General features: G+C 39.5%; 1 protein-coding gene across 1 annotated transcript; it reads left to right on the top strand.

The window, feature by feature from the left end:
* Nucleotides 1-1,007: 1,007 nt before the first annotated feature.
* meox1 (mesenchyme homeobox 1) lies at nt 1,008-19,654 on the top strand. The gene is made up of 3 exons (XM_043675036.2): nt 1,008-1,629; nt 14,622-14,794; nt 19,013-19,654. Exons 1-3 carry the CDS (start codon nt 1,146-1,148, stop codon nt 19,205-19,207), a joined length of 852 nt encoding a protein of 283 aa, XP_043530971.1. The 5' UTR covers nt 1,008-1,145; the 3' UTR covers nt 19,208-19,654.
* Nucleotides 19,655-25,738: the final 6,084 nt, after the last annotated feature.

The raw sequence follows: 25,738 nt of genomic DNA, 5'->3' as shown, positions 1-25,738 counted from the left end.
AACTCAGTTCAATGGCAGTTAGGGATGGGCAAGAACCTCACCCAACCATCTTAAAACGGTGCATTCCTTTAATTCTGGCTCATTGTGTATCCCTTTCTCACTTCTCTGAATGTAATGCCACTTCTCTATGCTTGAAGCCATCCAGGCTCTGGGATTCCTCTCGTTCTTCCTGTGAAGCCCTTTCCATCAAGACTTTGGTGATCAGTCTTCATGGTCCTTCTCTGTCTCAGCATCAACTGCTGTGCGATTATGTCCCTGTGAAACACTTTACAATGTTAAGGACACTATATAAATGTATCTTGTTGATCTTGACATTATTTTAATTAAAATGGTGCAAGCCAGAACACACAAAAAATGTTTGTTCATTTACTGCATTGTAAATTTCTCCAGTTTGCATGACCTTTGTAAACCCACAGAACAAATATGTCCCAATACAGTCAGTGGCATCATCTGAACCTTTAGACCATAAAACTTAGGAGCAGGAGTTGGTCATTCGGCCCACTTTAGTCCAAAGGAGTATTGTTGAGCAGTTTAACATCACGATTGTTACCCCCACTTTGCTTTCAGTTTCAACCCATTCTGTGGCGATACGTGAATACAAAAAATAATGCTTCAACGTTGTGGTTACCCTGGACTGTTCGACAGGCAAAGGCTTTACCTGAGATATTTTATAAATCGTGTTAAACGTGTTTCTTTTTCTCCCACAAAAAAGCAACCTGGGGAGGGACAATGCTGTCTGGCTTTCAAACGTCTGTGATGTCCTTGGTCTGAAAAACCCATTAACTTGTGCATATAAAATTTCTGCGCATACAGTAATGCTCGTGATTAATCGCAGCAATGTTTTCCTTGGTTGGAGTAATCCAACATGTGGTGCTCAACCCCGCCCCTCTCACATTACACACTATAAACTTGTCACTTTTCCCACCAAAGCACTCAGAGGGAGTCAGCCTCATAGAGTGCAGGCATGTGAGCAATTTATTTTTTTGGCCCATAAAAAAGTTTTTTTTCAAAAAAAAAGCGTGTGATCATTGCAAATTTCCAATTGAAGACTTGAAGTGGCTAAGGTCGTTGCATTTTTTTTCTCTTTTGCAGAACTGTAGGGTTTAAAGCACTTTCTGGTGCACAGAGCATCTTCCAGCTTCTACATGGATCAGAGCACAGGCAGCTGCATGCGCAATTCGCATTCCGGGGCCGCCGTCTGGGGCTGTATGAGAAATCCACATTCCGGGGCCGGCGTGCCCGGCCTGCACCATTACCCGTCGCCTTTCTCCTTCTACAAGAAGTCGGACGCCGCCGATTTCACCGCCTACTCGGAATTCACGTCGCCGTGCCTGGTGTCAGCGGCGCACGGCTTCCCCGCCGACGACCGGGTTTACGTGGACCACCACCCGCCCCGGTTCCCCCGCTCCGAGTGGCACCTCCCGCCGCCGCCGGCCCCGCCCCCTCCCACCCCGACGGCGGCCAGGGAGAGACAAACCTCCTGCCTGTCCGCCAGCTCCGCCAATTTCGAAACCGGTGGGGGCTCGCAGGCGGCCGGCTGCCTCAGCGCTGGGGATTACAGTAGCCCGCGGGGCATCGCGGCATCCGACATCGACAAGAAAATAACCAAAAGGAAACGCGACGTCTTAGGTGAGAGACACATTGTTATTTACAATAAAACATGAAATTAAATATCAACTCTGTCATAAAGAGAAAAACTCCAGCAACATGCTTTCCAAAATAAATACAAATGTGTTGCAACCTACAAGGGGACTCTGCAAAAGTTTGTCTCTTTTTTATTAACAAAACATCGCATGCATCAAATTCTCATTAATTCAAAGATTTCTCAAGCCCGCAACAAGCCAAAAATAAAATGACAAATCTCGAATCCACTTTTTCCACCCAAAATTGAAACGAAATGGTAAATCTCAAATCGAATTCTTTCCCCAAAACCATTGAAAGTTTCGAGACTGAATAGTCACATTGTCAGCGATGCAGCTTAGGAATGATAAACTTGTTGGTCTTCCGCACCTGCCAAAAAAAGTTATTTTGCTGCAAAAAAGTTACATCTATAACAAGATGAAGAGAAAAAAGTTTTAGCTTTTTTTGTTATATTTTTAACTGTTTACAGAAATATTCGGAAAATTAATTTCAGTGCAATTTCTACTACTCATTCTAAATTACCATTTCGTTCACCAGTAGAATTAGTATTGAAAAGCTATTCCCCAAATCCCCAGTTGGAGCCGTAAATAACTAGTACTCGGTCCACTGCAGGTACATTGACCTGACTGACCCATTTAATCCATTCGAGTTCGTATGAATGTAACGAATCACTGTTGCATCCAGAGTTCTCAATAACAAAGACAAGCATATTGCTGAGAAGGGGACCCACTGGTCCCCCTAATGACGGACACAACAGGGAATTGTGAAAAAACAGAGGATCAGGAGGTTGCCAGTATCCTCACATCAAAGCTGAATATACGTGCCGTGTATTGTCAAATCCCATTCATTAAAATTATTTGATTTTAAGACCAATTCTGCGTAAAGGATGAGAGTGGCACCTCAACTTTCCTATCCGTAAGGTGGAGAAAATTTAGTTTTGCAGCATTCTCAGAACCTGTTTCGGATACTTATGAAGCACCTTAAAATCTTCTCCCAAACGGCAAACGTCTATAAAATATATTCAAATGAATAACTATAGAGAAAACAACTATTCAATTCCAATATCAGTTCAGTTCGGTTAAACCATTGAAACTTTGTTGCTCATTTTTTGACACTCAAACTCAATGATTACGCTTCAACCATGTAACGGACTCCTATGTTTCGCCATTTGATAGGTTTAGAGTTATCCTCAATCTAAATTAAATTACTTATAACAATATTTGTGCTGTTTTAAGAACATAACCCACGTTAGTACAGAGAATATTCCAAAATTTCTTTCATGCAATCTGCATATGTTTTGCATTATCAAAGCTTAATTTGTGTTTTAAAGAGTACCTGGTGCTAATGTGTTACAGCCTAAAATTGAGAACAGAATGAACATGGTAGGGCACTCATGCATCCCAGTGAATATTCTAACTTCGAACATGCTTGAAAGTTAGTATTAACCTTCACCTTTTATGTAAGCAGGTGTGTGATATAACATGTAAACACAAAATAACTTTTTTTGAAGAAAGTAAATCCAATGTCATTTGAAAGTACAGAAAGGCAACTGTTGAAGTAATGGTTTCTACAATTTTGATGTTACTTTCAAAATAAAACACTTTACAGATATTAAATAGTAAATCAGGGAGATGCTAATTTAATGAAAAACCATATGAACAAAATGCATCTGAGTCGACCACTTGCAACTGTTAAATGCCATGAAATTACATTGTGAGATTTGGTGGGCTACATTAGGTAGCGGTATAATTATGGCTTAAATGATAAGTACTAAAAGGTTGGTGACACAGTAGAGCTGAAGATATTGCAAATGCAGTGTCTATGAATCTTGCAATATAAACATCATGTGAGGAAAATCTAAATAAATATCACTTAAAATGCTGACATTAAAAAAGACTCAGGGAATTTTCTGATTTGAAGGAGGGAAGCTTTTCCAAAATCTAAATGGTTCAAAATCATTTTATTTTCAGAAAATTTAAATGATTTAAGCAACATACGAAAATAATTTATTATTATAATTTGATTTGTGTTCACTTTTCGACAACTTGGTATCAATGCTTTTGGTTACTAACTTTAACATTTTTGTAATTTTGTTTTGCAAAATTGATAATACCCAAGCTTGACTATTTTGAATTTTAGGATAATTTTCTAAAAGTTTGCAAGTTTTGTTTTGAGTAGTGAAGATGATGCAAGTGCCCTAGATATCCCTACAGGTGGTACAGTTGTTTTAGTTGATATATTCTATTTCAATTCTAAGTAGGAACTATGCTTGAATAAAGTATTTTCATTGTAGTCAATTCAGTTTTGGTGGTTGAGTAGCGCTGCAAGCCTTCAGTTTGTAAAATACATATTCATTTTTGTATGTATCACTCAGATTGATTTCTTTTCAAGTTGGGATACTTTAGAAAAACTTGGTTGATCTAAGAAGTGGTTTGTTTGTGATTCTATGAATGTTAATTTCTGCCACCTGTCTTCTTAGTTTTTTGACTTTATTTTAAATTTGGCTCTATTTTTCTCCCTGACTGTCTTATTCCTTCCCTGATTTTATTCAACCATCTTGTCATTTGTTTGCTGCTTTTATTGATTTCATTTTGCTTTATTTTCTCTTTTCAGATTTTTTGGTTTTGGCTGACTGTAATTATTACTAAAGCTACTACAATTACTCTATTACAATTACTCCAGTGTAAATCCATGCTGTCAGATCTTATCATTCATAAACTGATTATATCGTTCATCATAAATAAAATTTTGCTTCTTTTCATTGTGATACTTTATGCTAATTAACAAAAAGTGATTTAATGCAATATCATTTCACCTTACTAATAGTTCCATCAAAAGATCATAATCTTGTTTAAAAAGAACTGCTGTACCTTTTCACCTGAGATTAAATGAAAACTTCACAAACACATTTACAAGTTAGTTAACACTTACCGTCCTTACCAAGATTTTTGCTCTGACAGTTTTCTCCATCATATGTGACCAGCATAAAGAAAGTAACATAAAAATGAAAAGCAGAAATGGATTTTACTGTTTTAATTGCTCAGTCACAGGAAGGAGCTTTACCTATGTCGTTAAATGAAGAATTTTGGAGTGCGCATCGCCTAAGAGAGAGATCCCTTTGAATAAATGGCCCTTCGAACAAATTGGGTGCTTATTAGTTAACATTATCCCATTGATGCCTTGATTTTTTTTCATTCTATTAGTGGGTCACCTCCTAAATTTGGTTGTTCCTAATTACTATTTATGTATTTTGCATTTATACATCATAAGATATTTTACTGGACTTTAAAACCTATTGTGGTTATACACAATAGTAACCAGTGTCATTAGAAGTAAGAACTAAAAAATAATGAAACAAGTTATATTATAAAGAGTATATTATGCCAACAAAGTGTACTCTAATTTTAGTGTTTTGCTATAAATGTCTTGAACTGAATTCAAAGTTTACGACATTAATTATACCCACTGACTGGATAACATGCATCTGGTTAATCTTGGGGCAGTGTGATCTGCTTATCAATAAAGGGGTTTTATTATTTTAAAAAATCTGAACAAAATAGATTGAACTTTATACCAGATTTTTTTTCTGAATTTTGGGTTACAATGGAGGTTTCGAAAACTTGTAATGCCCTTGTTTTATATATTTCAAAGTTAATCATCCTTCCATGTGTTATGCACTGTGCTGTCAAAGTGAAATGTTACACAGCTTATATTTTTTTCTGATTGCTGCGCTGTTCAGGTTTCTACAGAAGTATTTGTAGTCTGCCTTTGGTACACAATTTCAATCAACATTATCAAAAGTGAAGGATAATCTCTGTATCAGTGTAATTCGCATAATTATATAAATAACTAATTCAATCATATAATTATGTAAACGGCACAATTATGAAGACAAAAACCGGCAAACTATATTTGGAGAAAATTAATGGTAAACTCCGTGACTGTCATATTGCATTTTCATTATGATGGGACTAAAATGAAGTGCCTGAGTTTAAATGTACAGTTTTTGCAAGGTAAAATATTTGTAGTCCATATAGCTTCACAGTCAATAATCCTGACTAGGCACATGTTGAAATTTTGCACATTCCACATTTCACAAGGATCAAGAGACCCAGCATTTGAACATTCTTAATTACAAGTTAATTTAAAATCATAATTTCACTTCAGAATAAAACCTTTATACCTTTATGTTACACCTTGGCATCTCTGCTAATTAACATCAAGCCTGTACTTTACAGGCAGTCTTATTTTTAAACTTGTCATTAGTACTAGATTTACTGGGAAAATGACTAATGTGTGAAGCTATCACTGAATGTAACATTTTTCATTTATTCCAGGAGGATAACAGTATAGCATTTTAATGATGTCCTTTTTATTGCATTTGTTATGATAATAACACAATGATCCAACAGGGAAGGTTATAATAAATCACAATCACATTTTATTTATGGATCAATTCATTCGAGTCTTTCCTGTCTGAACACAGCTCAAAAAGCCTTTGTGCCAAAATCAATGGAGATGTTGCTGATTGAACAGGGGAAGTGCTATTGTTACTGCAGGTCCTTCAATACATCAACACTTTGTTTTCCCTGTTTCCTTAATTTTTTTTTCAAAAAAACATGATTTTTTTTCATTAAGGTGAGAAACTTCAGGGCTGGGAATTGGAACGTTTCCCCACTTTCCATCTGCACTTACTGTCATTCATGGAATGTTGCTATCGTTGGCTGTGCCAGCATTTATTGCCCAGTCATAGTTGCCCTTGAGAAAGTAGCAGTGAGCTACCTTCTTGAGCCACACTGAGTACTCCCAACTCAAATAGAATTACACAAGCAGACTGACATTTACTAATAAGACCAAGCAATAATTAGGGCCCATACAAATAACCAATTTCATAAAGCCATAGCATTGAGTCAAGCTGCTTTGCTCCAATTCTGAGATTTTTTTTTCCTCAGTTCACAACTGGGCCAAGTATAAGATGTATTTCGTTCTACTTCACATTTGTGTTGTTCCTTTTGCTAACATTTGCTAAATGAAACCAATGTTTCTTAACACTTCATAGGAACAACTTTGTAATACTGAGTGCAGTTCTGGGTTCTGCAGTATAGGGAAGATGTTAACCAGATCTTTTTACCTCCATTGTGATGGGTTTAGTAGTTGTGGGAGCAAGGGTAGGGGGGCTTTTAATCAGAAAGACAGGGTAGTAGATGGGGACCCCTATCACCCATTTGTCTGCATTCTGATAAAGTCCGTGGCAGCAATACCTGTAGACAACCTCCTGCCTCTGTGAATTGTATCCCTTATCTGAGGCATTAACCTCCACTTCGGGGCCTCTTCCTGCTATTATTGATATTATTCCAGTGACAGGCATAGGGCAGGCAGGGAGCACAAAAAGAAACGCTTGTTAGGTTGTGTGGGACTTCCTGGCAAGGACTCCATTTTGTATCATTTCAAAGGACCCAGCATCAGTTAGGGCTGGCCAGCTGGCAGCCACCCCTTCACCCTTGTCCCCACCCGGCGACCATCAGTCCAGTATCACTCACCTCGGGACTAGAACCCAGGCAGTGATCCTGGGATTTAGATGATGCAGTGTTAGTAATAGCCATTGCCTCAGTGATGCCACTGGCATTCATTAGAGCTACTGGTTTATGATCGCGGCTAGCCACTGGGGCTGGTAGTTCTCCGAAGTGAGACCGTCACCTTCCCCGTAACCACACCCCTAGGCTTCTTGATCCGAGGGATAAGTCTGTCAAATGCCCAAATGGGAGGACCTTCCCAAGAAGAGGCTGCGAACCCCATCACCTTCACAGGATTCCACCCATTGAGGTGATCAAAAGAACAGAGCACAGATTCATAATTGGACAGACAAAGGCAGCGAAAGTCTTAAAATTTGGGATAGCTTTTGTTTTGAACAGAAGGGTCAATTAAGATGATTTGGTAGAGATGTTTAATATGAAGGGATTAAGCAGATTGTTTCCAGTTCTTGAGGAGTGTATATTAAAGTGTAAGCTTACACTTAAGATTGAGACAGGATATCTTTCACAAGGAAAGTTGGAAGACTGGGATGCACTCCCTGAGATAATGATTGAAGTCCATGTGAGCAAGTTTGCGGATGATACGAAAGTCGGAGGAGTTGTAGACAGTGAGGAAGGATGTGGCAGGTTACAGCGGGATATAGATAAGCTGCAGAACTGGGCAGAAAGGTGGCAAATGGAGTTCAATGTAACTAAGTGTGAGGTGATTCACTTTGGTAAGAGTAATAAAAAGATGGGGTACTGGGCTAATGGTCAGATACTTGGTAGTGTGGATGAGCAGAGGGATCTTGGTGTCCATGTACACAGATCTTTGAAAGTTGCCACCCAGGTAAATAGTGCGGTGAAGAAGGCATATGGCGTACTGGCTTTTATTGGTAGAGGAATTGAGTTCCAGAGTACTGAGGTCATGTTGCAGTTGTATAAGACTCTGGTGCGGCCGCATCTGGAGTATTGTGTGCAGTTTTGGTCGCCATACTATAGGAAGGATGTGGAGGCACTGGAACGGGTGCAGAGGAGGTTTACCAGGATGTTGCCTGGTATGGTAGAAAGATCGTATGAGGAAAGGCTGAGGCACTTGGGGTTGTTTTCATTGGAGAAAAGAAGGTTTAGGGGTGACTTGATAGAGGTGTACAAGATGATTAGGGGTTTAGATAGGGTCGACAGTGAGAATAGTTTTCCACGTATGGAGTCAGCTGTTACAAGGGGGCATAGCTTTAAATTAACGGGGGGTAGGTATAGGACAGATGTTAGGGGTAGGTTCTTTACTCAGCGAGTCGTAAGTTCATGGAATGCCCTGCCAGTAGTAGTGGTGGACTCTCCCTCATTATGGGCATTTAAGTGGGCATTGGATAGGCATATGGAGGATAGTGGGCTAGTGTAGGTTAGGTGGGCTTGGATCGGCGCAACATCGAGGGCCGAAGGGCCTGTACTGCGCTGTATTCTTCTATGTTCTATGTTCTGTAAACATGGGTTAGGTTACCGGTCGAAAAGATCACATAGACGGTTAAGTAGGCTAAGAAGATGGTTGAAGAAATGAAGGAATATGGTCACAGAATAAGCTGCTATGCAGATTAAACATCAACATTTTGCGCCAAACAGCCTGTTTCTGTAATTTCTATACGAGAGAGAAATCCCAACTGTATCAGTGTAAATTTCTCCAGTTCCAAAATGAGTCATCTATTGTATAACCTCCTGGCAGTAATGATAGTTTCATGTTAATTAGTACTGAAGACTGTAGTTATACCTTTGGGAGTCCACCTGTTCAAATCATTTGAATGCAAGTAATCATACAGGCTGGTCTTCCATCGTTTCAGGTATCGGCTAAATTCCAACCTCTGTTCCAGTGATGAAAACACTTTGTACTGAACAACTCCTACACCCAATCTCGAGGCAGTGGCATTTCATTTTTACAGTTTTTGCTGGGAAGTTATTTTTAACGCTGTTAACAAAATGTTCTTAAAATTCGAATAACAAACTTAACGGTTAGAAAATTTGCGTTGTTAAAAGTTATCCCGAGCGCTGAATTGCAATTAAGTAAAAAACTTTGTTTTTTATTTGTTCCTGGGGTCTGGTCATTGTTGGCAAGGTCAGTATTTATTGCCAATCGTCAATTGCTCTTGAGAATGTAGTGATGAGACACCTTCTTCAATAATTGGAGTCCGTGTGGTCTAAGTGCAGCCACAACGATATTAGGCAGGCAGTTCCAGGATTTTGATCCAGAGGCAGTGCAGGAATTGTGATATATTTTCAAGTTGTAATGGCTTGGAGGAGAACCTATAAGTGCTGGTGCCATTACTGCCCATGTTCATTTACGTGATAGAGGTCAAGAGTTTGGAAGGTGCTGCCAAGGAAGCCTTGGCGGGTTGTTGCAGACAGAGTTCGGAAGCGAGATTCAGCTCTATGATCTTTTTCAGCTAGCAATAACATGAAGGCCCAAATGACCCCCTTCTAGATTATAAATATTCGATATTGGTACTGCAGTAAGAAAATAAGCTATTAGGAAATTTAAGTAAAGTGGAACAACATTTATGTAATAATTTTTTTTATCAACAGATGTAAGGCAAATTGCAAGCTATTTAAATATTTATACCAGAAACAGCATTTGTATCTATCTTAAACGCACGTTTCAATCAAAACAAATGACAATCACTTCCAGTGAGTAGTATTTGGCAGAACTGGGCTACCTTTAATGCATTAACTTCTAATCACATCGTAGGTAAAAATGTCACAAAGTGACATTATTACTGAGCCTGTGCTGATATGTTGAGGAGTTTATTGACAAGCCTGGAGTAGCCAAGAATTTCCTGCTTTGAAAATTCCATGTTAGTCATCAGGACAGATGTACATTTGCTACATTACAAAGTTTTACTGTACACTTACTTATTTTTCATGTCACAATTAATTGATGCCAATTGGGAAAACATTGTGTTTTCAGAAACATACTGTGTGAGTGTCTGACTGAGATCTGAAAACAAGTTGAAGTGGTAATGCAGATGAAAGAAAGCACTTCTCCTTCCATTCTTATAAATTACTGTGTCCTTTGTTATGATTGAGCAAATATAAGACAACTTTCAACTCTTGGCTATGTTAGAAGAAGCATTAGCACATATATGAGCCATGTTTTATATGGAACAACAGATAGAAAATCAAATAACACAGTGGGTCATTCGTTTGACTGTTCCCCTTAGGACTTGGGTTCTGATCCTAATAGTATGAAAGAAGCATCTGCATCTTGCAGAATATGTCTACATTGAGATGGATTTTGGTAGACTCAAGCCAGTTGCTTATAAATATCAAATACCATGCTTAATAATTGGAAATGCCATTCAGAGAGACAGCAGGTTGTCTAGTGTGGAAATGTTTATAACATTGGCACAAGAGGATGGTAATTTCAGGTTAGCATGGGAGTTGAGGTAGATTGTTAGCCTTGAATAAAGTTGGGTCTAGATTAGAGTGGTGCTGGAAAAGCACAGCAGGTCAGGCAGCATCTGAGGAGCAGGAAAATTGACATTTTGGGCAAAAGCCTGAAACGTTGATTTTCCTGCTCCTCGGATGCTGCCTGACCTGCGGTGCTTTTCCAGCACCACTCTAATCTAGAATCTGATTTCCAGCATCTGCAGTCCTCACTTTTGCCTAGTTGAATAAAATTGGGGTAGAGTAGTGGTACTGTATACTTACTTGATTTGGGACGTGAGCAACAAAACCAAAGTGGCACTTATTGCTATCTCTGAGTATCCTGTGAAGATTATAAACTTGCTGCAATCCCTGTACTGGAGGTGCTCTCACAATGCTTTCTGGTCATGCTTTGTCTCATTGGAAGATGATTAGCACTGATGTCTAATGGAAAAAGATCCGTGTTGAAAGTGGTGATATTTCTGACTTTGCTGAACATAAAAATTAAAACCATAACAAAGAATTTGACATGTTTATGCAATAACTAATTTCCAGACAAGCAAAACATAACTAGTGGCACAGAATCCTTTTTATTTAGTATGTGGTAGGAACAGATCTGGTAGTCCATACAGTCTTTTCTTAGGTATCTGTTTTCAAGCATAACTTATATTTACGTTGTATTTAAATACTGAACATATTTAAATCATCCCAATTACCTATATAACAACTTAAACAATATAAAAGGGGAAGTAAAGCTAATGAGAGAGTGCTGTGTATACTTCATAAAGTGAAGGTTGACTTGAAAAGTTCAGCCTAGGAGAAAATAAAAACAATATTCTGAATATGATAGCACTGATGTAATAACTAACATTTCCCTGCTTTAAAATCTGTGTCCCTACCAAGATAAACTTTTATAGTTTTCTGTAGCAATGCTGTTTTACAAGGAAATTTAAGTTGTCAGAATCCTTTTTAAAATTTTGAGTTAGTTTATTAATAAATGTTTTCTTCCCCCAAGGCTATTTCCTGGTTCCATCAGTATTCCTGATCCGCGAACCATCTGTAGCTGAGAGGACAGGCGTCTGGCCTACTTCCCTCCCTTCAGCCAGTAATGTTTTGAGCAGTGCACCTTTGAAGTGCACAACAACAAAAAGATGACTCTGTGCAGTTTCCATGTTCCATTTCCATTTCAAGCCTGGCTTTCTCAGCGCTGCATCTAGCAAAATAGTTCTGTTGTAATCAAGGCTCCTCTGACACGCAGAGAGATTTTGTAGATCCTGCAGTGAAATCTCATACAGCATTTTAAGGTGCATTTCCCCTTCAGTGTGTCAGCAACTTGGCCAATTAGTGGTTTGGTGTAATGAAACCATCCAACATCTTTAAGTTCAAATTGAATTTGTGCTGGGAATTGTAACTGTCTCTGTGGATTCTAACGAGGATTGTTGGAGGAAGTGGCTTGATCCTTGTAAAAAGTAGATGGCATTTGGAATTTTGTCATAGTTGAGGTTATCACAATGATCTCAGATTATTTCCTCACTACATTTGACATTGCATCTCTATGTTTTGACACCTTCTAGCCACATATAGCATTCCTAATTATTGCGATTCATCCACAAAAACCACAGCATTGTAGTACATTTTGTTTTTGTCATTGTTTGGCTCATATTTGCTACACCAAAGTTATACCTTACAAGATGCACAGCTTCAGGGGTTTAGATATTGAGAACCAAACTTACTTATTACAAAATGACAAGATTTCTGTCGATGTTCCATGGAAAAATTTTACCTGAGAAGAAAGACTTGAACTTGGGGGAAGAAAACATTTATTAATAAACTAAATTATCTCTCCAAATTAAAGCAGCAGCTAATTTGTTTAGGGCAATGCCCCTTAGACTGCAATGCAATAATCTATGTCAGTGGTACTCTTTGAAAAATAAGCATTAGCCAGGATACTAGGGTTAACACTCCTGTTATTCTTCAGATGATGTTATCCTGTATGCCCATCTGAAAAGGCAGGGCTTGTTTAGATGTCTCACTTGAACAGCAGTAGTGTAACACTCCCTCAGGACTGGAGTGTGAGTTTGAATTTGTGCTCATGTTGAATTCATGCTCTAGTGTTGCAGTTGAACCCACAAACCTCTGGATCAGTGTTGGGAGTGCTACCTTTCTGCCAAGGCTAAAGCCCAATCACTCTCCAATCCCCGGTTTGACTCTACAGTTTGATTAGGAGAAAGTGAGGACTGCAGGTGCTGGACATCAGAATCGAGAGTGTAGCACTGAAAAAGCACAGCAGGCCAGGCAGCATCCGAGGACCAGGAGAATCGACATTTTGTGCATAAGCCCTGCATCACGAATTCTCATGCTCCTCAGATGCTGCCTGGCCTGCTGTGCTTTTCCAAAGCCACACTTTCGACTCTTCAGTTCGATTCTATTATGGAGCTTGATCTAGTGTGAGGCAGCGGGTGGCAAGGTGCAATGAATTGACATTAACAGGCTTGAACGAGGAAAGGAAAAATCATTCATTCCTATTTATGAACATCTTTTGGTGAACTTGCTGGAAGATGAATACATGTAGACCTGAGATGAGGACAACAGTAAACAATTAAACAACCATCAAAGTGAATTCCTCAAATAAAGACCCATGCCCATGGGTCTGTATCTGACCTGAATTCAGAATGGAGAAAATTAGTAAAAATTAGAAGTCGAGACCAGTGGCATCCTTATAGCTGCAGGAACTGAGGATATGACTGGGTTAGTAGTTATATTCCTGAATTCATCATCCAAATGCCTGTATCATAAGTTCAAATCCTATGACAGCTGCTGGAAAATTTAAATCCAATTAATTAAATCTAAAATGAAAAGTTAGGAGTATTGGCCGTACTGAATTAATGTAAAAATCCATAACTTTTTTTTCGGATGGATATCTGTCACCTTTGCCCTCCAGGCTCCAGACCGACAAAAATATAGTTGCCTTCTAATATAGCTGTCCTCTGAAATAGCTGTGAATGGATTGAAAAAGATATTCCCAAGTCCCTTCCCAATGGTAATCAGAAATGGACACGGAATGCTGATTTTGCCAGAATTCTCCACAGCCGACAAATGATTTTTTAAAAAATGAACTCCTCTGGAATTAATAAATCAGTTGCGATTTTGAAGCTGGTAGAGAAAGTAAAATTATTTCAAAGTTTTTGTAAGAAAACAACTTGGAATTTTCCTCAAATGAAACATTTCAAAGCAGTAGCAAGTTACCCGAGATTTGTTTGGGGATATCCTATGGTTATAAATGCAGGCTATTTTTGTTTTGAATAGCAATGCTGATTCGGTTTGCAGGACAGTCAGAACTTTTCCACCACTGTCATTTTGTTACTGTCTGCGCATGAACTGTGAATAGCTGAAATTGAGTAAAATCACCAGGACCACAGAGGAGGTGCTCATTTGATTTAGTTATTTTAATCAACCTGTTCAGACATGCCGTGATGCATCTTCAGGACTGATGTGTCTTGAACCTTGGGCCTTTTGGATCAGAGGTAAGGACACTACCATTGTGTGACAAGGCCAGTGGCCATTCAGACTGTCTTTTCTAAGCTGGCTTTTTAATCAAAGCAAGTCAAAACTTAATAGTTCAATAATTCAAACACCTATTCCACTTTGTAATGAACTGATCCAGTGAGTGACCGGTGATCAACACACTTATATAGCCTCAGTATGGACATCATTGCTCAATGACACAAGAACTGGGCATCAGTATTGGACATGAGGGAGGAAGATTGGCCAAGGTACCATGAGAATTCCCTGCCTTACTTTGAATTGTGTCAAGGAATCCTTAGCTACTGGTGCAGGTCTCGAGGACATGATTTTAACACTGAAAACTATGACGTCTCTTGACAGTGAGTCACACTACTGGTGTTATAATGGAATATGCTAAGACCTGATGTGTTGATATGAAACCAATGTTCACAAACTCCTGAGCCAAGCAAATACCGATTATTCTCTACATGCCGTGTGGATGCTGCCAGATGGATACTGTTTATAATGAAATGATGTTGTAAACTCTTACAGAAACTCAAGATTCAAATTACAAGTCAGAGTCTAACAACAAGGCCAGAAAAGAAAGGACAGCCTTCACTAAGGAACAGATTCGAGAACTAGAGGCCGAATTTGCCCATCACAATTACCTGACCAGACTGAGGCGATATGAGATAGCAGTTAATCTGGACCTCACAGAAAGACAGGTAAATGTTCTATTGCTTCCAATATGCTTGCATCTGTTTCATTTTCATGTCATAATGTTATGCAACATGGAAACAGACCCTTAAATCCAACCAGTCTATGCCAAACATATTCCCAAAGTAAATAGTCCCGCCTGCCTGCTCCTGGCCCATATCCCTCCAAACCTTTCCTATTCATGTGCTTACCCAAATGTCTTTTAAACGTTGTAATTTTGCCCAGATCCACAATTTCCTCAGGAAGTTCACTCCACACATGAACCCACCCGTGTAAAAAATTTGCCCCTCATGTCATTTTTGTGTTTTACTTTGTTTTAACTGCATCTTTCACCACCTTTTCTGACTCTCCCACCCTGTACCTTATTCCGCATATTGGTGCTGAAATCACTGCACTTCTGTTTCTGTAATGCACTTGAGATTCAGGCACCACTTTCTTGGCCTTCTGAGGAAGCAGTGAGCCTCAAGTTTCCATTTCTCTCAGATGGCCTTGGCAACCGGCACTTTGTCAGCTGTAGAATGAGGAGCACAAGCTGGCATCTGACATTCCCTGACAATGATATTGCCTGGCATTGGAATCTGTATATGTCATGGACCAGGGCATTGTTCACATAATAACTGGAACAGTGTGTGCTAGTAAAGATGAGCAATGTCAGGGCTCGTGTCAGGGCTTGGACGTTCAGAAACACTGTGCCCATGTGACTTACTTCACACTAGCCACCCTGGAGGAGCCTGTCTGAGTAAGACTGCCAATTAGTGCTGAATTATGCATCCCATACTGCACACCAATTACTTCTGTCTTTTGATGGAGACTGCCTGGATTCATTTCTTACAGGATCCTTGCAGTCAAGAGCAAAGGGAGATTGGTTTTTCATTTCACTGCCAATCCTAAAGCTGAAAGGGTAATGTTCAGCAGACTGAATTACCCGCAGCACTATCGTAAAGACATGATGGGTATGGGAACCACAAGCAATGTGGGAGTCTGACCCAGTAATCGTGCGGTTTGCCAAGTGCTATTATTTTTGGCCTTCATATTGAGGACTTGCAATGGAAATTTTTAAAGTGCAAAATCGCATTCCTTGGAACAGCACCAGGGTTTTCCTCCGTATAACCTGAGAAGTGCAGAAATTGGGAGTAGACTGAAGGCAACTGCTTGGTCGAGAAAATGCAGAGTTAAAAAAGGATGTCCTCCATTTGTGCAAAAGCAAGGAATTGATCAGGAGAGGGAATGTAAGTATGTTTGTCATGCTGGAAGAAATCCCTCCCCTCACCAGAAAATTTATGATGAGGCATTTATGAAAGAGTGTAATTATGCCTTTTCTCTCCATCTGTCCTCCAGGAGTTCTTTACTGTTGCTAGCTTACAGTACTATAGGCACCTGTTATACACCACCCCTCCACCAAACTACCCTGACCCCCATCATCCCTCCCTAAGTGCTGTCCTTCACCCAGCTGCCTATTCATTCTCTGTGGAGAGCCAGCAGACAGTATAAATGTGGAAGTTCGAAGTTAATCTTTGCTGCTCCAACACACTGCTGAGTGAGTGATTATAACTCAGACAGAGGCATTAAAAAAGGATCCCATCAGAAAGCAGTGCTGGGCAGCAAGGGACGTGCGTCTATGAAAATACAAAAAAAGTACTTTCCAGAACACCAGCAATACCAAAAAAAATGCACACACAATGCCAAAGTAAATGCAAGACTATTTTGGTTTGAGAAACTGAAATGACTAAGACACTTGTTTTTTTTTATTGAGTAACGCCGTTTGTGAGGAACATTTGCATCCAAACGTTCAGCCACCCCAAACAACACAGAGCAGCAAAAGTGCTAAAACAACACAGAACCTGCCGTGCCTCATTTGCTTGGCATCTGGTTACAATTGATTCCCCCTAAAACAGGCCATAACCTTCTGCCCATTTTAAGAGCAATTGCTCTTTTATTTTAAATGCTATTAAATCTCTTGAATGGGAACAGCTCTCTGTGGCTGAGTTACAGAATTAAAGAAGGAAAAAGACCTGGATTTTGAGGTTCAAGTGTTTCTGTTGTGGAGGCAGATGCTGTTCCGATTGCAAGGTAGACTTAAAGGGATACTGCAACTATTTTGATGAAGGGAAATTAAGAAATTAGCCTTTTAGTAGAAAAATCACAGGGAAAGAATATTTTTCTACCAGGCAATGTTTTTGTCACATCACATACAACTATCAGGGAAATCAGGATTTCTGTCTCTTTAATGGCAGCATTCACTCAGAATCCATTCGAAAGTGACATTCGAGTATCCTTCGTAAATCTGATCATTTATGTGAAGTGTTCTCCTGCGGAGGTTGTAAGTCAATGACAATCATTGGGAACATTACAGAAGAAGAAGGTTTCTGTTCAATTGGACAAGAGTCCTTCTTTGGAAAAAACAGAGAAATTAAACTGAAGACAGGAAACATCCTTGAAGAAACTGGAAATGTAAATCTAAGTTACAGTCTCCAATTTAGCAGCAGTTAGATCTGTTGGCAAAAATATTCAAATGCATTTGTTCTGAAATCCATAGTTCTAGTGAGTGAATTAAAACTGGAAAGTTAGAACAATTTCCAGTTTATACTGGCTCTATTTATTCCTGTAGGTGCGAGTTCCTGTTATTTGAGCCTATTTTTTTCCCCATCTTGATTTGCTGTGGGTTTGCAGAATCATATGTACTTGGCAGCTGGCATTATTGTTTGCAAGTATGACAAACTTTTAAAAGAATTAATTTATCTCCTCATTGCTCTAACATTCCCCTCAGCAGGCTAGCCATTGGAAGTTTCAATGGCAATGCTTCCATAAGATTTTCTTGCACTTCTGGTAAATGAGTACAGTTTTGTGGAAAACCGATTATTCATGGACTAGGAATTTAGTTCTATAAATGTGGTATTGTGCAATTTACAGATTAATCACTGTGTACGGGCCCTGAAGCTGTTGGTTGTGGCATTTGTTGTTCCAATGGTATTTAGTCCTTATTTAATTAACTTAGGTAAGATTTAACCTTTAAATTCCTAATTGATTTGAAGGTGTAGTTTGATGGGGTTTATCCGTTTGGTGCAGATAGATAAAGAAGGTTGACACACCAGAGAGTCTATATTCGGGAATGGAGGAATACAATGTGTTAGTCTTGAAACTATGAAGTAACATATGAAATATCCTGTTGATCTGCCATTAAATTGGAATATGGTGTGTATTCTTGTCACCACAATCCTGAGCATGATGTAATGCTTACAAGCATAGCAACCCCTTGCCTTGCTGTTTTTACAAGCAAGTGGTCTGAAAATATTTAGAATGGCACAGAAAGATATTCATTAAGAATATTTTCCAAGTACAGTTGGACTAGCTTTGCCAAGCAAATGCATACCACCCTCCAGTTACAGAGGGATAAGGCAAGTGAAGGACTAAGGCATTAAAAGAAACCCAAAATAAACTATTGGTGTCTCCTAAGTACTCCATCCCCTGTATCACACACTGGTGACAGAAACCCTCTACAACAGAGGCTAACATGTCCTCCAGATCCTCCTGGACACAGACAAGACCACAGAAGAAAGGGAGTTGAAAAGCTGTTCTGCAGCACCCACCAGAGGTCACATCAGTGTTCCTTGTCTATAGGTGATGACCTTGACGAGGCTCAGGAGAATAGCAAATGCCAGGAGAATCTCGAGTTAAGGGTCTCACTTGTTAATTGAACTCCTGGATTGTAGATGGAGAGAAATCATCCAGTGTCTCAATGTTTGATCATTGTCTATTCACACATCCACTGGCAGTGAGTATGTGTATATTTTAATTGACTGATCAGGTTTGGTTGTGATGCCTCTTTTAGTTGAACAGAAGATTGACACTCATTACCGTGTCTCTCACAGCAGAGCACCTAACACAGCATGATCAGCACCTGCAATTCTGTAGCCCGGTGAAAACTCAAAAACCTCAAGAGGGGAAGTTTAAGGAAATGAACTTGAAAACAATTTAAAATAAGAAAATCTGGGATCATGAATGCTCGCTCAATCTCTACTTTCTTACATTATGTCTTATTATACCAAATTGCCTCTACAAACTTGAGCAGCTTGTAAACCTGCTCATCTATGGAGTAACTATCTCATTGGTTGGCCAGTCTTTTGATCCGGGGAACTTGATGTGGAATTGATGAGTTGTCACTTGTAGGCAGGGAGAGCAAAGCCAGGAGGAACATGAGCTGTAATTTCTGACTCTTTATTCTGTAGGTAAAGGTTTGGTTCCAGAACCGAAGGATGAAATGGAAACGTGTGAAAGGTGGACAACCCATTTCACCACAGAGTCAAGAACCAGATGATATAGATTGCGTGACTCCTGACTCCGATATCAGGAATGCAGATGGAAAGAGCCACATGGTGGGCTTAGTGGACAATAAAGAAACAATACAGGACAGTATCAGATAAATCCATTGGCCATGCTCAGACTTTAATGTGCCTTAAGTTGGGGGAACGTCATGTGTTTAATGTCAGATGGCAATATTTTCAACCTTCAATGAACATTTGAGCATCACCTTGGACCCAAAGCTTCTAAACCAAAAATTCAGTGTTTGTTGGCCTTGAGTATTATACTTTATTATAAGAAAGCGTGATCAGAATCAGAACTGGAAATCTGTTGTTGCATTTCTCATTTCAACAAAATGTCGTTTATTTTTTATTCTTAAAGAAAAAATAGCTTGCAGGTTTGTTGTATAAATAATGCGAAAACTTCAATTCATACCACAATAAATTAAGTAACAGCATATAGATTTATGAAGACAAAACAATGATTGGAAGTGGACAGATCCTCTGTAGTAGCAATCTTTCCAACATATATTAGGTATATGTAAAATAAACTAATTCAGTAAAATGCAATATGTTAAATGTTTATTTTATATCATTAAATCTTTGTTAATGATTTATAGGATGCTTTCAAAGAGTTCATTTTTGGTGGTCTTTAGGGGGCTGTGATATATCAAATCATATTCTACAATTGATTTTTGCATGAAATTCCTATTTTTGCAAAGAAAGAAATTAGGATAAGTTTTAAAGTTTATTGTTAATATATTGGGGAGAAGAATTTAACATTTCAAAATTAATTCAGAACTATAGACTACTACAGCATTGATGATTATGTCCATATCAACTCTTTACTAGGGCAATCAACATCTAATACCACTGCTCTGCATTCTTCCCATGGCCCAATGTCTTCCTCAGCTTCAAATGTTTAATCATTTGTCGTCATGGAAACCATCATTTAGCACTTCTAAGTCACTGCAGTCTGAATTGGATTTAAGGTAAAACAAATTCTCAACTGTCGACCTAAATTCAAATTTGCAAACAAACCCACAAAATGTCATATGTTCATTTCCCACCTTATGACCTATCTCAGTGAAACTGACAACTTTGGTCAAGAAGGGAAGTGGGCCAAAGTTGGTGAAGCTGATATTGTTCAAGGCATTTCACAATTATTAAAAAGGAGACATTACCAGAGAATCACAAGCACAGAAGGACATTCAACCCATTGGCCTCAATTTTTGTCCAGTCTGAAGGGCTTCATTCCTTAGCCAAAATATAGCTGCACGGATTGGTGAAGTCCCCACTTAATACCCACCATTTTCAGTTTGTCTATAATAGATATTTAAATGTTTGTTTTCATGTCAGCAAGTCTCCTGAGATCTGCTCACAGTGAGTGCTGTGTGTCATAGTCATAGAGTTGTAGAGATGTACAACATGGAAACAGACCCTACAGTCCAACCGACCAGATATCCCAACCTAGTCTAGTCCCATTTGCCAGCACTTGGCCTATATCCCACTAAACCCTTCCTATTCATAAAACCATCCAGATGCCTTTTAAATGTTGCAATTGTACCAGCCTCCACCACTTCCTCTGGAAGCTCATTCCATACACACATCACCCTCTGCGCGAAAACGTTGCCCCTTAGGTCTCTTTTGTATCATTCCCCTCTCACCCTAAACCTATGCCCTCTAGTTCTGGACTTTGTCTATTTACCCTATTCATGCCCCTCATGACTTTGTAAACCTCTATAAGGTCACCCCCTCAGCCTTCAATGCTCCAGGGAAAACAGCCCCAGCCTATTCAGCCTCTCCCCATAGCTCAAATCCACCAACTCTGGCAACATCCTTGTAAATCTTTTCTGAACCCTTTCAAGTTTCACAACGTTCAATTCCAATAGGAAAGAGACCAGAATTGCACGCAATATTCCAAAAGTGGCCTAACCAATGTCCTGTACAGCCGCAACATGACCTCCCAACTCCTGTACTCAATATTCTGACCAATAAAGGAAAGCATACCAAATGCCTTCTTCACTATCCTATCTACGTGCGACTTCACTTTCGAGGAGCTATGTACCTGCACTCCAAGGTCTCTTTGTTCAGTAACACTCCCCAGGTCCTTACCATTAAGTGTATAAGTCTTGCTAAGATATGCTTTCCCAAAATGCAGCAACTCGCATTTATCTGAATTAAACTCCATCTGCCACTTCTCAGACCATTGGCCCATCTGGTCCAGATCCTGTTGTAATCTGAGGTAACCCTCTTTGCTGTCCAGTACACCTCCAACTTTGGTGTCATCTGCAAACTTACTAAGTATACCTCCTATTTTCACATCCAAATCATTTATATAAATGACGAAAAGTAGTGGGCCCAGCACCGACCCTTGTGGGAATCCACTGGTCACAAGCCTCCAATCTGAAAAACAGTCCTCCACCACCACCCTCCGTCTTCTATCTTTGAGCCCGTTCTGTGTCCAAGTAGCTAGTTCTCCCTGTATTCCATGAGATCTAACCTTGCTAACCAGTCTCCCATGGGAAACCTAGTCAAACGCCTTACTGAATTCCATATAGATCACATCCACAGCTCTGCCCTCATCAATCCTCTTTGTGAGACATAATTTCCCATGCCTAAAGCCATGTTGACTATCCCTAATCAGTCCTTGCTTTTCCAAATACGTGTAAATCCTGTCCTCCAGGAATCCCTCCAACAACTTGCCCACCACCGATGTCAGGCTAACCAGTCTGACATTCCCTGGCTTGACCTTACTACCTTGAATTGGCATGGAGGGTGTTAGGACAAAAGGCTGGGGATATGGGTCATAGTTTGGCATGAGTTCCCATAGGCTGGTAAAGGGGCATTAAATGACTATGGGGGATGTGTGGTGGCTCGTGTGTTGGTCTCAGTCAGTATTAAGTTGTTATAGTAGCTATGAAGGGCCATGCATGGTGTATTAATGGGCATGGATTATTGTTGAGGGTATAGGAGGCCCAACGGGCATATAAAATTGCATAGATTGGCAAGAAGCATACAAGAGGGTTGATGGAGTGTATGAGTTGACATGATGGGACATGAGTCAAGCTTAGAGTGGTGCTGGAAAAGCACAGCAGGTCAGGCAGCATCAGAGGAGCAGGAAATTCGACGTTTCAGGCAAAAGCCCTTCATCAGGCTTTTGCCCAAAACATCGATTTTCCTGCTCCTCGGCTGCTACCTGACCTGTTGTGCTTTTCCAGCACCACTCTAATCTTGATTGTGATCTCCAGCATCTGCAGTACCCACTTCTGCCATAATGGGACATGGGCAATGTGTGGGACCAAAGATTGTTTCTCTTTTTTACTCATTTTCCAACAACTAGGAAGAAATACCAGAATAAAGAGCCTTATAAGCAGCTTGCCTGGACACCCAGCAATCCTTTATGGCTGTCCTCAAACCCTTTCCAAGAACAGCAGATCCAAGACCAGTTCGTACTACACTACCCTGTATATAGTAGCCTTACCTCAAAAAATACTCCATGAAACTGTAATTAGATAAAGATCAAGGACAAGCCAATGAATATTTTTGGAGAAGGTTGTGAGGAATTCAAATGCTGAATAAAGACACTATTCTTGTAAAAATTCCCATTTAAGTAAACATTTGAGCTCAGCACTCGGTGGTTTTTCAAGTCCAAACCCCTAAGTTAAGATGACAGTAACCAACACCAATAACAGAACACTTCAACAGATGCGCACAGAAGGCAAAACTAAAATTCCAAAGCCGACTTTCATTGGGAATAGAACCAAATGTTTTCACCAGTGCTATAACCCGTCTCTGTGAGCATTGATTCCCCAGTGTTAGATTTGCTGGATCTGTCTTGCAACTGACCTTACTGTTAAACTCTTTCGTAATGTTGTACCATATTCTTTCTCAGCTAGAGTAAAATACACTGAATAATAAATGGTGGTAGCACACCAGTACTTCGCGATGTGGTAGAAAGCTAATTTTTTTGGGGGCTAATTAATTTGGTTAATAGGGTAGCACATAGTGGGAGGGGTACGAGCTGGCGGACCATGTTAAAAACGGTTCTGTTACTTCATTTCTGTTATAATTCAGTCCAGCCAGAAGTTTTTGAAAGGCTGTTCTTTCTAAGGGTGTTATGGTCCACAGGTTAAATGAGTTTTGGCAGCTTCAGTCTAATTCACATTAGACAGGCATTCTGAACACTACAGTGACCCAGATTTCAGAAATAATTGGTTTTAAATTAGCAAATTTTGACCACATGGATAAAAATGTGAGGCTAATGGAAATACCACACCACTCCTTTAGAATGTGTGGTGTCAGCTCAGTCTACATTCTGCAATATAATTGACCCATGCAGTTCTATCTATTACTTTGATTAGTGAATTCATCAAGAAACAAAATAAGAGGAAATTAGTGTTTTATCATTCCTGTTTAGTTTGAATACTCTTTGATGGTGTCATGAGTAGAGTATAATGAGCCAGTGTTCTACTTCCACAAATGAAACAGACAGAGCATCATTTGTTCCTTAACTGAGAAATGATGAAACCCATCATCAGTGTAATTAGAAAATTGCAGTATGAGTTTCTGGTTGGCTTCAAAGCTGTGAACATCGCAATAGGCCCAGTGCTTTCTTAGGTGCATTTAATATTGCTCTGGAGCTCTTTCACCACTGAACTGATGCAAAATTGGCATTGTAAATTCAGAGTCAGGACTCAATTAACCAAAGTTAAATACAATCAGACTCCCTAATGACCATAGACTCATACCACAGAGTGAAAGCCTAGACTGGCATCAAACTGAACTTGCAATGTGCCCAGGAATTCTTTTTTGATTTCTCAGATCATTTTGGGTAAGCCTTTCAACCTGTAGATTTACTGAGTAGACGGCAGATAATCTACCTCTCCCCTAAACTTTCACTCTAACCTGCACAACCAAGTATCATTGCCAAACTCCATCTAAAACAACACAGCAAGGCAAGAGTTAAACAGTGTAAGCAAGACATGGGACATGATCTCAGACAGTGATGTATAAATAGACTCTTAGATCTCTGGTTTCCACTTAATTACAGGACCAATATCCTAAATCATTGGAACACATTTAAACATCTTAAAGTCAAATATTAGATTCCAAAATTAATGTGCATGTACCCAGCAATTTCAATGGAACTCCTCTATCTTAATATGTTATCAATCCATTTCAACATATCACTCACTAAAATAACAGAGAAGGATAAACTTGATGCGAGTTCATAGCTAACATCTCATGTCATAATTTCAAATCATTAATTTGTCTCTGAATTATCCCAAAGCAGGTACTTCACTTTTTAACTGGTGTATCAGATATGTGATCAGGGACTTCACTAGTCATGCACTAATGGACTCCATAGAGATGTAGATCAGGGAGATTTTACATTTCTCTTAATCAGGTATGTGCAGCAGATTTAGATTCTGCTCTAATGATAAATATGACTAAGGAGAGAAAATTACCCTCCTGAACCACAGTCCACGTTGCAATGTATGCTCCCATTTCCAGTCATCTTAGCTCCCAGGTGGTGTGAAGTTAGATGTAAAACATTTTTAAGTCTAAAACCTAATGCATATCCAATTCATCAATTTGCTGTGATAAAGAGTGAACAGCACACCTGCTCACCAGAGATGGATAATCCGTATAAAGATTACAATGAGACTGGAAACTTGCATCTAACCTGTGTTTTAAAGTCCCATTTCCCAGGTCTTGGAAAACTTAACAGCTCAATGAAGGTAAGTGCATTTGCAGCGCAGATTGTGAGCAAGAGGAGAAGGAGTACTTCTCCCCAATTTTCCTCTTTCTTCTTTCTCGATTGTAGCCCCACCCCACCCTTTCGATGGGGCAAGGTATATTGATGCAAAGACTTACCTGCCCCACCGTTCTCCCTTCTCAAGCTGGGGATTGGACCTCCGCAGGGATGACAAAATCAGACAATCAACAGACTGCTCCCCAGACTACTGCTAATTACCACGAATATGGCAACAGGTTCCTTTCCTGATCCTGCAGCTCTGGTCCCCTCAGTAGTCCTTTAGCCTGACTGCGAGCCTGTCAATCAGACTTACTTATGAGTGGAATCCTGCCAAAATGAAAAGCTGTGTGCAATGGAGTTAAAACTTGATCATCTGTATTCCCCCATGCTATCTAAAACTCTTCACCCTGGTTCTTAAAACTCACCCATACCAATATATCAATACTCAGGATATTGTGGCAGTGAATTTTTGTAGATACTCTTAAAACATAAGTGTTTCAATAAAAAGGCTTGTATATGTCTATCATTTTATTGTTGATGTAGATTAGCAAGACATTTAGCATAATTAAATAATTAGCAAGTTAAAGAAATGCTTTCCTCATGTTTCCATTTGGCTAACCACAGATATGAACTAATCAAGATTCTTTAAACTTGTACAATTGTGTTTTAAATAAACCTGCTGAAGTAACTATGGCTAACAGGAAAAGCTAGAGGAATTTATAGGCCTATAAGGATATCTTTTCAGGAAGGGCACAAGAGAAGTCTTCTCCTTGTGAGTGTATATTCAGAAAAACATTCCCTACCTCACCAATGCAACGTTTCCCACACTTACCATCTTTGTGGCATGAGTTAGACTGACAAGTTAATGCCAAACTTACCAGTCGCAGGATACG

This window comes from Chiloscyllium plagiosum, unplaced genomic scaffold (assembly GCF_037043375.1).
Source record: "Chiloscyllium plagiosum isolate Xiang-an unplaced genomic scaffold, Cpla_swu_hap1 HiC_scaffold_32, whole genome shotgun sequence".
Taxonomy (NCBI): Eukaryota; Metazoa; Chordata; class Chondrichthyes; order Orectolobiformes; family Hemiscylliidae; genus Chiloscyllium; species Chiloscyllium plagiosum.
The sequence above is the reverse complement of the archived record's forward strand: the minus strand, read 5'-3'. Positions and strand labels throughout refer to the sequence as shown.

Excerpts from the sequence above, each read along its gene's own strand:
- meox1 (XM_043675036.2), top strand. The coding sequence starts at position 1,146 with ATGGATCAGAGCACAGGCAGCTGCATGCGCAATTCGCATTCCGGGGCC. Across the intron at positions 1,630-14,621 it reads AAGGAAACGCGACGTCTTAG|AAACTCAAGATTCAAATTAC; the intron begins GTGAGAGACACA and ends AAACTCTTACAG. Across the intron at positions 14,795-19,012 it reads TGGACCTCACAGAAAGACAG|GTAAAGGTTTGGTTCCAGAA; the intron begins GTAAATGTTCTA and ends TTTATTCTGTAG.